The sequence below is a fragment of the Macrosteles quadrilineatus genome, unplaced genomic scaffold (genome assembly GCF_028750875.1).
Source record: "Macrosteles quadrilineatus isolate MER2022 unplaced genomic scaffold, UCM_ALF_1.0 Scaffold_8__2_contigs__length_117827958, whole genome shotgun sequence".
NCBI classification, from domain to species: domain Eukaryota; kingdom Metazoa; phylum Arthropoda; class Insecta; order Hemiptera; family Cicadellidae; genus Macrosteles; species Macrosteles quadrilineatus.
Genome location: NW_026542601.1, coordinates 72,841,646 through 72,854,691, shown reverse-complemented (window position 1 = coordinate 72,854,691; position 13,046 = coordinate 72,841,646). Strand labels below are relative to the sequence as shown.

The following is a 13,046-nucleotide window of genomic DNA, read 5'->3' as shown; positions in this document are numbered from 1 at the left end:
CTGTCTTCTTTCATACATAGAGATGTTCTGGCGTACGTGTATCAGACAGTTGAGGACATATTGTCCGTAAACAGTCAGGATGCCGAGACGTTGAAAGATAGGCCTATGAGTAAAATCTTTGCCTGTTATTTCAGTAGAGGTTATCACTCTCAACGCCTCCTTTTGGAGTATCAACAATGTACTGCATGCGGGAGCGTGACCCCAGAGGAGTATACCTTACAAGATATGGCTGTGGAACAGAGAGTAGTAAACAGTAACAAGGTACTGCTCAGTGACTACATGACGTAGCTTTCTGAGGAGGAAGATCACTCTAGACAATTTGGTGCAGATCTGGGCTATATGGTGATCCCAGTTCAATTTCTGGTCAAGGCAGAAACCAAGCAGTTTTACTGGTTGATTCTTTTCAGCAGCAATTTGTTCTTTCAAGAGTGCAGATCAGGAGTTGGGTCTTGTTTTAGTTTAATTTTAATTTGTTTGAAGCGAACCACTCCATTGTTGTCTCCAGCAATGCACTTGCCTCCCTCTTCACCCGTTCAACACATCTACCTTCCGTCACCAATGTTGTGTCATCAGCAAATAATAATGCCTGCCCGTCTATTCCTAGGTCATTGATTAATATCAGGAAAAGAAGAGGCCCTAGGACAGAGCCCTGAGGAACACCATAGGACATCAGAGGGAAATGCAACAAATTGACACTGTTAATTATGCGTTTTGTTTTATTTAGGAAAAAGATATTAAGTACATCGACTGTTTTCAAGATGCTGTAGCATGTCTATCGAGGTATGTTGAATATAAATATAATTTTACTACAAAAATTTAAATTAATGAAAAAAAAGGTGTAATAGCTTAGAATTAACGTAATAAATTGTATTGTTATTTTAAAACAAGAATCCTTTTACAATGGTGCTTGTAGGGATACTTTCAAGTTTGTCAAATTAAGAAGGCCATTGATTTACATATTTAATTGTAGTATTTGAATCAACATTTCTTCAAACTAATTTTAATTAGACCTTAAACAAAGTATTATTCTCAATTATGAAACTAGTGCCTGGCTTTGTGTATACCATCACTCACTATTAGTCAATACTAGCATGATCTAATTGGCATTCTTTAGAATTCAAGAAAACAATAGAAAACCTTGGTAAAATAATGTTAGTTAATCTGACTACACAATAAAATTAGTTGATTTTCATTGAATATTTAAATTACACAGTATACAGACATTGTCAGGTACCTACAGTATTTCAGGGTTCAATCACATTACATTTCAATAGCATCCAAGTCAAAGCACAAGAGTGTAGCATTCATTTCAGTTTAGGGGTCTGCGGTACAGAAAATTTAAGGTCGGTACGGTACAATATTTTGTACCTCGGTTCTCAGTACAAAATCGGTACGGTACGCGGCTACCCGTATTTTTGCAGTTTTCTTCTCAGAACTGTACTTAAACCATTATTTTTCATTTTAATACAAAAACATTGACATTACTATGAAAATGGATAGTATCCTACCTTCATGGTTTAACTACTAACAATTACTGTACCACACATTATTAAAACCTTTTACTCCTACGAGGATTGTGTCAAGAAAAATCTTAGTTAACCCTCCGAGTGTCACGCGTCATAAAAACGACGCACAACACACTTTGTGTAGGGTCACGCGTCGCTTTTAAGACGCACAAACATCGTTTACGGCGAAGGCTCTATGACTGACTGAATCGGATTGAACTGGATCGAGTTAGGTATCGTTCTTTCCGTAATATTCTAAGCTTTCTCCAGAGGTCTGTCTCTAAGCGCTATTCATTTTAGTTCCGAAAATATTGTAGCAGACAGCTGACGTGCGTGTATTTGTAAACAGCTAGGTTCCCCCGGACCGATGACTGATGTGTTTTATTACGTTTATCATTGTTTTAGTGTTAAAAATCAAAAGTAGTGATATACGTGGTGCATTATAAGAAGATTTAAGTGGTTTTGAAGTGCTGGTTGATGATCCTGAAGAAGTAGGTAGTGATATTGATGTAAATTATCAGCCAGATTCCTAGCTATGGTTAGGCTATGCATTCTTAGCTAAACGCTATGTACTGAAATCCGTTTTTCGCTCATAACTTATTTATTTGATAACTTACCTCGCTATATGATTATATATTTGTAATCCTCATTAAATTTAGAACAAAGTGGCTATTTTCAAATATTTATAGGCCTATAATTTATACAATTTCATTGAGCGCGAACTTTTTTTTTTTTTGAAAATTTTCGAAATTATATTTTTTTTTTACCTAAAAATTTTTTTTTTGAAAAAATGTTCCTTATGTTTTATATATAATATTGAAGCCCATGATTTTCCAAACAAAATGGTATATAGAACATTAGAATTAACATTGTTTTAAGCTTCTCAGATCCGTTTTAATAAAACCTTGCAAAGGGGCCAAAAATAGGTGGACATTAAGGCCTAAACTATGGACACTCGGAGGGTTAAGATAAAGGCTTTACCTATTTTACTCTGAGATACTTTGAATAGCCATGATAAAGTGGTTTTAAAATCAGGACGAGAATGTTTAAGAATAAACATGTTTGAAGCATTAATTGACAAGATAATTTCACACAACTGGTAAATTATTTCCAACCAACACAATGTCTAGTTGTTTTTTAAACTTTTAAAAACATAAAAGCATTCAGTACAAAAACAGTGTAGTTGCCAGCTGTTCACATTAAACAGATGACAATGAAAAACCGGATTTTATGATGAAGTAATGGCAAAGAGCATCTTTTTTATCAGCTTGAAAACTAATTATAAGATGGATACATCTCTTGCAAAGTTTTTTTCTTAAACTAAAATTTGGATTACCACAGAGTAATATTATTTTCTTTTCAGTTACAAAGTTAACATCCACACATATCAATCATTAGTTTATCTCATACTCAATCCAATTTTCTTAGTATATTTTAAAGATCTTCCAAAGAGTCAAAAGACCAAGGCCTAGACCTAATTATTTAGGATAGCCTATATAAATTGAGTAGGTTACAATGAGGGTAGCAAAACCACTATCATACTTCTAGTTCATAAGATTTAGATTGCTTAAAGTACCTTCAACACACAAAAAAATATAGGAAACAAAAAACATTTAAACCTTAACAGCCACATCCAACAATATAAGACAAGATACAGATCATGCAATGCCATAATTTAAGACCGAGCAGGCTTGCATAAAGGAAAAAAAATCAAATCATGCGTGGTTTCATCAATAGAAAGATAAAATACCCATAACAAATATCTTAACTTATAAAATAAGATTGTAGATTAGTTACAAGTTTAATATGAAGCCATAAACAGTTTTATGGCAGTAGGCAATGGCCAGCGGCAAATTGAATATTCACGAAAATACTGACTGAATTAGAGATAAAATTTACAGTCATCATAAAACTATTAAGTGATAAAACTCAACAGTTCTTAGAAGTACTTGAATACAAAAATTATTGTTGTGATAAAATGTTAATGGATTTGGGACTGCTAATGGGTATTTTATTGCATCATCACCCTAGTAATAAATTATGAAGATCGTAAACAAACATCTGATAAGACTTTTATGTGCTCAGACCCAACTATGACTCCAGTATTAAATGATAAGTAATTTATTATTATAATAGGTTGATGACGGTAATTAAGCTTGTACTTTTTCAGTGCAGACCCCTATTTCAGTTTGTTCATGACTCCAAAGTCCATAATCCGAATCCAAATGGTAACTTGATGAAAACCAGAGATATAGTACTCTATAAAGTTTGGAAGTTTGCATAACCTACAAAAGAAATATTGATTATACTTTTGTGGTAGACTGTGCTTGATTTATACAATTTGAGGTATCAAAACTGAAATAGAGCATGCTTTTCTAACATCCTTATTATTACAACTGTGCTATGATATAAAAAAGGTAGTTAAACAAAATATAGTTCCACTTTGTTCTCCCTGGATTCAAACCCTGCCAGTAGACCAGAAACATGTTTCTCAATATCTATCAAAACATACCTAATAACATAGTGTGGTGATGTTCTGCAGGCAACACAGAACAGTTCTAGAAGAAGGTATAGAGCGAGCCAAGAAACTGCTGACAATCCTGTATAGACAGACTCACAACGCTCTAGACATGAAACAGATCATATCTGCTGGGCCGTTCCTCTACATGGTTATACAGGAGGTGAAGTAAAACCCTTTTTAACTGTACTCCATTAAACCAAACTTACTGACTTTAAAAATTTAAAAAAAAAATCAATCAATTGGAAAATTAGCCAGGCAACAATAATTGTTTACTTTAATACTATTCGATGAAATGGCGACCATACAAAGTAGGTATTTTAAGCCAAGTAGGAATGGAGATGAGCGTAGGATGAGTGGGGCGATCTATGCTGGGTGTGGTAGTTTGCTCGGCTTGGCCAATGGAATGTAATGGATCAGATTGATGGTGTAGTCAAGGGCGGTCCTAGACATATATTTTGGGGGGGGTCACCGGGGGGCCTGGGGGGTATGGAATACCCCCCAGTAAAGGAGGGGGGTCCGGGGGTTCTCCCCCGGGGAAAAACTTGGAAATAACGTGCTAAAACTAGTGGTTTTGAAGCTATTTTGAGGGCCTAGTTTAATGTGTTCAAGCTTCCCAGTTTATTTAAAGGTCAAAGAATTGTCTTAGAATAAACTTGTATAATGTCATGTTTTTGCATTATTGAGACTTGGGGTTTTAATATCAAAGGGATACCGCAACATTACAACACATTCAAGCATTATTGATTTACGAAAACACCCTTTCAACTCATATGGTGGATGTATTTTTGTTTCCACCATGCTTTCAACTGGTGCCAATGTGCATGCTAAAAGGAAAATGTCCAAAATCAGGCCAAGATTTCGAACCAGAGAACTTATTTTATCTAAGAAGTGTTTAAGAACTTGGCATCAAAACGACTGCATTATACCTGCCCAGTAAGCAACAGTTAACCTACACAAAGTACACTACCGGTACCCAACTAACGTTGCCGTCGGCCTCCCGTCACTGCTACCGCCTGGAGAATTGGTTCTCAGTGTTCTCATTTTTTCTACGCCAGTGCCAGTGGCATTTTACAAGGGGTCAACGTGAGAATAAAGTTTTTGTGCAATGATTTTGTGGTTGTGCTGGGAATTAAATCTGTCCCTTCCACATCTAAGTCTGAGACACTACCATTTTGTTGTTGTTTTATGGCTAGCAACATGCCAATTGGGTTGTGGTATTCTTAAATATGATATCAGGGGCTCTTAATATGTATACTATTTAATATTGAAAGTTTTGAAATTTGCTACGGTAATCATTGAATTACATTACTGTAATTTACAAATTCCTAACGCTCAACTCAGATAAATTAATATTCAACTACCTTTCAAGCTTTGACTATTGATACAACTTCTTTTCTTTATCCAATACCCAAACCCAATTCAAGTTTTCAATCATCTAGGTTAAAATGAATGATAAATGCCGAAAAATTAAATAAGAAGAAGAATGCGACCGAACATCGAATGTCAGCATCGGACACTGCCGTTGCTGTAGCCCATATAGCTGAAAGCGTCCGTCGTCTGCCGGTCTTCCCTACTTTTCATAACGTACAAAAAACAGTCAGACTCGAACGATGAGTTTTAGGTTAGAGTTTGTAATTAGTCCTTTCATTCGCCACAAGTGTAAAGACTACAATGAATTTCAATTTGGCAGAACGATTTGCAATAAAAATTATTAAAGTTCCCCTGGTATAATAGTTTATATATTTAAAAAATATTTTGGGGGGGGTCATGACCCCCCTGACCCCCCCCCCCCCTGGGACCGCCCTTGGGTGTAGTGGGGCTCTGCTTTTTACTTAGATCCTCTAATACATTGTAGTAGCCACATAAGCTGTGTCTAACATGTCCATCTTATTCTTTTAAGCTTTATAAATCATAATAAATTGCTACATAATGTTAAAATGTAATTCAATATTTCACATAAAATAGTAACAAAAATAATTTAATCATAACTGTATTTCTGAATATTATTCAGAATAGCAGTTTTTTTCTATCAAGTTGGCATTTTCCCAGATGTGCAGCTAAATCTTTACACATAAGAATAAGAATCTTTATTACCCTTTAAACATTTTACAGTGCAATAGGGGTTGTCGTTTGCTACATAATAAATTGATACATACTGTCGGGTCAAAAAGTATGGATACTCGAGTTTGAGCTTTTATTGCAACGTAACGAGTAGACGTAGAAAAATACAAGTTACATAATAATTTTACGAATTTATTTCTGCGTTTATGTGTGTTGGTTCCAAATTTGTTATGCAGTTTCAACTCAGCCTTTCAGCGGGTTGAATGAAAAAAGTACAGGTTTTTCGGCGCTTTACCAACGGGCGACTTTAACATTTTATAACAAAAAAACTACTGATCATATCATCATGAATTTTTTATAAGTTTTAGAATTTTTCGTCAATAAAAAAAAAATCTGTTATGGTTTTTGTAAAGGCATTTTATTTCCGCGACAGGACAAGTTAGAAACTCCGATGAAAGCTTAAATTAAAGCTCTTAAAAAGATACAAATGAAAAGTTTGTGACGCAAAATTCTAGGGGGGGAATAAACTAGTATTCACCTAAGTCAGGCTAGGCCTACCCCTAGAACCAGCCGCACTCAAATTTCTTCCCCGGAGTGCTCAGAAGGAGCCGAGAAAAATCCAGGGGTCGATACGAAGTTGTCACGGCTTTGACTGATCAGTTTATTGAAATTTAATCGAAGGCTCAGAGCTCTAGAAGCGCTCAGGAAATCCTGCAGACGCCCAGTTGGAGCTATATCATCCCAGCCTTCGTTAACGTGTTTTGGTAAATTTTGCCTAACCTTTGGAATGACTCTGTAGGACCGACGAGTATCCAATCATAAGCCAATTTGATGTAAATACTCGTATTAAAATGCAACTAATTAGTTAAAGACGTTGGTAATCGATCTAATGTCGAATAAAAGGTAAAAAAAAACAATTCCTACAGAGTCGTCGGGGCCTAATTAATATAACTGAACGGATAATTTATCGTGATATGGTTTAAAATAAATTTAATATGAATATTGTAGCTGTTTGATTGTTCAAATCAGCTGCTCCCAAGACTTGATTCACTCACCCGCCAAAGACGGGGTTTAGAACTTAGACGACAAGTCTCGGGGTATTAAAACGGTGAAAACGAGATATAATTTAGACGTGATAATTCTTTGTTAAGCGAACGGAGAAATCGTAATTTCGAAACTAATTAATTAAAATAAAATAAACGATCGCCACCGCTAGTCACTGGCAGGCAGGAACTGGCGGGTCAAGACTCGAGTTGAGATATTAAATTAAGATAATTCGTAATGGAATTTTAAGAAAACGAAAAGGTATAATAAGTAAAGTATGCGTAAGATAAAACAGAAATAACGTAAAACGTAAAAAGGGACCTAACTAGTATGGTAGCTAACCTTCGTGATAATCGTAGTGTCGTTGTATTCGTAACCCGTGCGAGCTAGTCGGTGGTCAAACAGCGAATCATTCTTGTCCGGCTCAAATCATGATTTCCTCGGTCGAGGCTTAATCGCTCTGGTGGTGAGTTTGAGAACTAGCCAACAGCTGATCGGAAATTCACCTGTTGAGCCGGTCTAGTTGTCGTCTGTCGTTGGTCAACAAACACCATTTCGAGGTTAAGTGATGTTGTAATCGGCGTTAAATATTCGTAAAATCGGTCGTTTTAACTTTATTATGTGAAACAAAGTGCTATTATGAATAAATATATCGTTGTGGGTGTGTTTGTGTACTTCACTGATTAAAAGTAGGCCTACGTTCTTTGGCCCATAGCCAAAGCTATGGCCAACACATAGGCCTTAGAGTAGGATGTTGTGGATAAAAATCGGGTAAGTTATGGTGTTTGTTGACTAGCAATACGTTTTTACCCCCCTTAAAATTTGGTACCTCACAAGTTAAGTTACACATTAGCTAAGTGGTGTTTAATAATTAAAATGGACATATAATCAAAGCTGATCTGGAACGTAATAGTGCATGAAGTTTGTACCGCTATAGATCCGCAGGCAGGGAGTTCTCCTTGCCCGGGACCGGTTTTTGGCAGCCCGGACGTTCCAGCGATGAATCATACATACCCCGCGAGGTTATCTGCCTACGAACCACCCTTACTCGTACCACTGAGTCATACTTAAATACCTACATTCCATCCCTACAATGTTATTATTGTGGGTTGAACATATTTTCCTCAGTCTGTCTGTGTTGTTCGTTGTAGTCAAGATGCCCGTTTGTCAGAAGTTGAAATCACTATGATTTTAAGGGCGATATGTTTTGTTTTAAAAAACAAAGGTTTCAGGTGTAATGTCAAGTGATACCCAGTTTATCAAAAGGTTTCGGAGTGCGTTGGGAAGTCGATTGCAACAGTGAAGATATGGTTAGGGGTAGGTATATTGTAGTGATGAGGTCCGGCGGTTTGGTCCGTGCTGCCAACACCGGTCCCGGGCAGGGAGAACTCCCTGCCTGCGGATCGATAGCGGTATCAATGGCCTACCGGGACCGTCTGTGTCGTGTGCGTGTGATAGGCCTATCAATGTCAATTAAATGTTTACTTTCCGTAATTAAATGTTCGTATTCGTGTATTTATTGTGTGCGTGTGACATCGATGTCTTCGTTTTTGTAACCCTGACGATGCCGTATTTACGGAGAAACATGTAGGTTGTTAACCTCAATCAACTTTTGGATTACTTGACGAGGTATTGTACCATTATTATAGTCAAATAAGGGCACTAATGCTTTATCAACAGACAAACATGGAAACATACCAAATAAAAGACAGAATTGAGTTGGGAAATTTACTTCGCTAACCAAAGCAATGTATGGATGAACTTAATTTTTTCCCTTCTGTTTAGTGGCATCGAATTGTATTATATTGTATTATCTTATCATGCAGTGATTAGGACGTTGGTAATGGAGTTTTGTGTTTGCTTTTTCCCAAAGATGACCCAAAATGGTTGTGGGGTGAAATTATAATAAAAAGAGGAAAAAGTAGAGGTTTTGGTTTAAAAGAGTATAATTTATTAAGAGAAAAATGAATACGTGATGTTATGAGCGGTGATTCGAGACGAATGAATGCAACAATGTAAATTAACATATGGTCATGTGATGGGAATTACAGATGGATTGTTAAAAACAAAGACATATAAAATTAATACAAAAAACAAAGGCAACTTGACTGAACATACCGCCCCCTTTGAACCAACAAGGTTCAATAAAAGAGAAATTGAAAAAATATAAAATTTTTATGAGAATTGACCAGAGTGGGTTGATAAATTATTTAAAGAATGCAGCTTAATGGTTTGAAGACACTTTGAATGATGGTCTTGAATGAGGATCAGCTGGTCTGTAGCTATGAGGAGCTGGTGTGTTTTAGCAAACAGGGTCTACATATTGAGGTTTTCGTTCTTGAGGTTCCACTTGTAACAACGCTTATGAGGGGTCTTAAAATGTTCTTGGCTCCAACGGCAGCATAGGTGTTGGGTGATGTCTTTAGGTAAATTATTATCAATAAGAGGTGAGATCTTTATTGGGTCAGGAACAGTTGTCAGAGAAGAGTTGATAAGAAAATGGCTAGGAGTTACAGCTGTCAGTTTCGAAGGTTTTGAGTTTGCTATTGCTTCTTTTTGTTCTTCGTTGGAGTGATTTCTGTTATCAGCCATAGGCTTAGTAGGATTCAAGAAATGAAGGAGTGTGTGATGAAGTTTCAAACAGGTCTTACAAGTATTAGTAGACTTGCAGCGTTTAACAAAGTGATTACCGGTACCAAGGCAATTTGTGCAGCGTTTTAAGTCGCTTACAACTTTAAGCCTTTCTTGAGGGGTTTTACTGTTAAAGAAAGGGCAACTGTTTTTTTTTTTTTTTTTTTTATTTTTTTTTTTTTTATGGCAGCAAAAACATTTCAAATCATTTGAAGTACATATCAAAGCCATAGGAGGATGTTGAAACTGAAACGATTCATCAATTTGACGTGGAACTTGGTGAGGGTTGGATATTTGGAGAGGAGCTACTTGTGGAGCGTGACAGAGAGAGGCATCTTCACTGTTGTTACAAAAGTCTTTAAGAAATTTAATTATTTCACTTGCTTGAGGAAAATCAGAAGAATTTATGCGTTTTGATTCGAAAACTTGACAGAGGTTGGAGTTCATTTTTTGTAAGATCAACATACTTAGTAGGTAGTTGTCTTCCATGACATTATAGTCAAGAACACTAAGAGCTTGTTTATTTTCATTGAACTTATTTAAAAATGATCTGAGGTTTTTGATAGATTTGTCAGTTATATTGGGCAAATCGACAATTTTACTGAGGTGGACAGAGATTAGCCTACGCTTCGAGTGGTATCTTTCCCGTAAAGCATTATAGGCTACTGTATAGTTGCCAGACGAGATCGGTAGGGATTTGATTAAGTGTAAGGCTTCGCCTTCAAGTGAACTTATCAAGTACTGGTGTTTTTCAACAAGGGATAAGCTACTATTGTTGTAGATAGTAGTATCAAAAAGGTTAATGTAGGATATCCATGTTTTAGTGTCACCATTGAAGGACTTCAGTTCTAGCTTAGGTAATTTTACAATGCTAGTAGTAGGCCTAGAGGGGTTTGATGTTACTGAGTTATTTGACAAGTGTTCATCATTAAAGTTCTGAATTAAAAGAGAAATTTCAGTTTGAATGTTAATTGAGAGTTCTGATATGTCGTTCTGGAGCTTTAAAATAGCTTCTTCATTGTCAGAAAAAACGTTAGTTTCATCATCCACATCAAGAAGCTTATCAAGGTTAGCTTCAAAATTGGCAGAAATTGTTTTAGCTTCGAGCAAATAAAGGTTAAGTTTAGCGGTTTGAGCTTCTGTTATTTCTGATGGACATTATTGAATATAGTCACTGATCATATTTAATTTATTTAATTGCAATTTGCATCTATTAGAAAATGTGGAAAATCTCATTTTGGAAGTTAGGCCTAGATCGTTCAATGAGTTAAGTAAGTAGTCGAGATATTGTAAATGGATAGAGTAATTTGAGGATAAGGACGACTGAGGAATAAAATCAGGGTTTCTTTATTAATTCAGTGTTGATATTGATAACTTACGATGAGATGCGGTGTGTTGTCTTCATTGTCTTCGAAGAAGTACAAACATAACCTTACTTTTCTTTTCCTTCATGACGTTTGAAGCTGAAGTTGTTGTAGACGAAATGAAGTGTCGAAGTGATGAATGCGATGAATGCAAAGCGGAACTAGCAGAACGATGACGATGTTGAACACTTGGAATGAGAGGAGTGTGGACTGTATCGTGACGTAGACAAAAAGTTCAAAATGGCGATGCGGTATTGTCCTTGGCGGCTTCACGATGGATGAAATACGTTCAACCGAGACATTGAAATAAACTTGAGAAAAAGTTGCACTAATGTTCGTAGATATAATCCGCCTCGAAGGACCAAAAAATGTGGGGTGAAATTATAATAAAAAGAGGAAAAATCGATAGGTTTTGGTTTAAAAGAGTATAATTTATTAAGAGAAAAATGAATACGTGATGTTATGAGCGGTGATTTGAGACGAATGAATGCAACAATGTAAATTATTAACATATGGTCATGTGATGGGAATAACAGATGGATTGTTAAAAACAAAGACATATAAAATTAATACAAAAAACAAAGGCAACTTGACTGAACAATTGTATTGAAATGACTTTATATAGTATATGAAGAACTATATGGTACTTCTAAAGTCTATTTCAAGAAATAGTTGAGGTATTGTACAATACACCCAGGCTACGAACTACTGATATGTAAACAACGTAAAGCGTAAGCAATTCACTGTGGCTGCTTAAAAAATGTTTCACTCAAACGTGTTAAAATATCCATAGCATAAACTAACATGTAGAACCCAGATGGAATATTTTACGATAAAATATTCTCAGGTAATTATCAGATACTAGTAAACACGTTGCTCGAAATCGAGCAATTGCAAAGAAGTAAAGTAGTTATTAAAAACAAATAAAAGTCATCATAATTTCCGATGAGTTTAAAAGACTTTGAATTGAAAAATAAATAACAGCAATTAAATTATACAGCTGATCAAAATGTAAACAATTATGTTCTTCATAAGGATAACATGTGAACTTAAACAGCCACTGGGGCAGAGCCCAAGGGACTTTTTTCAAAAATGTAAGGCCAGTTTGCAAATCTACGCGACACGCTCTTTCCAATGAGACGTCAATGGATAAAATCGGTTAAGAAATGGCGGAGGAGTTCAACCGACAAAGTTTCAGGTTGCGTGATAATTATATAGATGTAGTTAAACATTTCCCATTTCCATAAAACGCAAATCATTTACAGTAAGAAAATAAATTAATTTAATATGACTGTAAGAAAGGGACCAATAATAACTAAGTTGTAAAATAGTGATGTGTTGGTACCGAAAAGTGATTCAATTTATGACTAAAAACGTTACTGATTAGTTAGTGCATGTAAAGACATGGATAATTTAAAAATTAATGTAAGTTAAAGTTAACGATTGATTACATGATCAGTTTCAAGTTTAACTTCATTACAGTAGACTCCCTCTAGTTCGGCTTCGGTTGGATCGGCCGCCGGATGGTCCGGCCCGGTCTCAGGGGGACAAGTCACATCGTCACGGGCGAATGACCTTCGACAGGATTCAACTTGAATGTTTAGTTTCCGGCCATAGAAGTGTCAGTCTAGTTGACGGGTGCTTCTATTCTAGAATTTTTGCATATTACCTGTGATAAACTATGTTACATAACCCGAAAAATACCAAGAACATTTTACATTGTTTTTCTTCAGTATAATATGTTGAAAACAATATATACTGTATATTTTCGCACTGTATAATTAACTATTTCTGACCATTTTTTATACGCAGTAGGTTTCCCCATTATTGTTTATGAAACATCACGGTTTATTTAACAAAAATAAATGGAAGCAAAACAAAGAAATAGCCACCATTAGCTTCAAGGTCAAGCTATCGCTT

At 35.8% G+C, this 13,046-nt stretch overlaps 1 protein-coding gene across 1 annotated transcript in view; it reads left to right on the top strand.

Moving 5' to 3' along the window:
* Positions 1-13,046, top strand: part of LOC129000960 (cell division control protein 45 homolog) — a 50,560-nt gene that overhangs the window by 20,798 nt on the left and 16,716 nt on the right. Inside the window, exons 10-11 of the mRNA XM_054428058.1 lie at positions 725-780; positions 4,048-4,186. Coding sequence (XP_054284033.1) covers positions 725-780; positions 4,048-4,186 — 195 coding nt within the window. The remainder of the gene's footprint in view (positions 1-724; positions 781-4,047; positions 4,187-13,046) is intronic.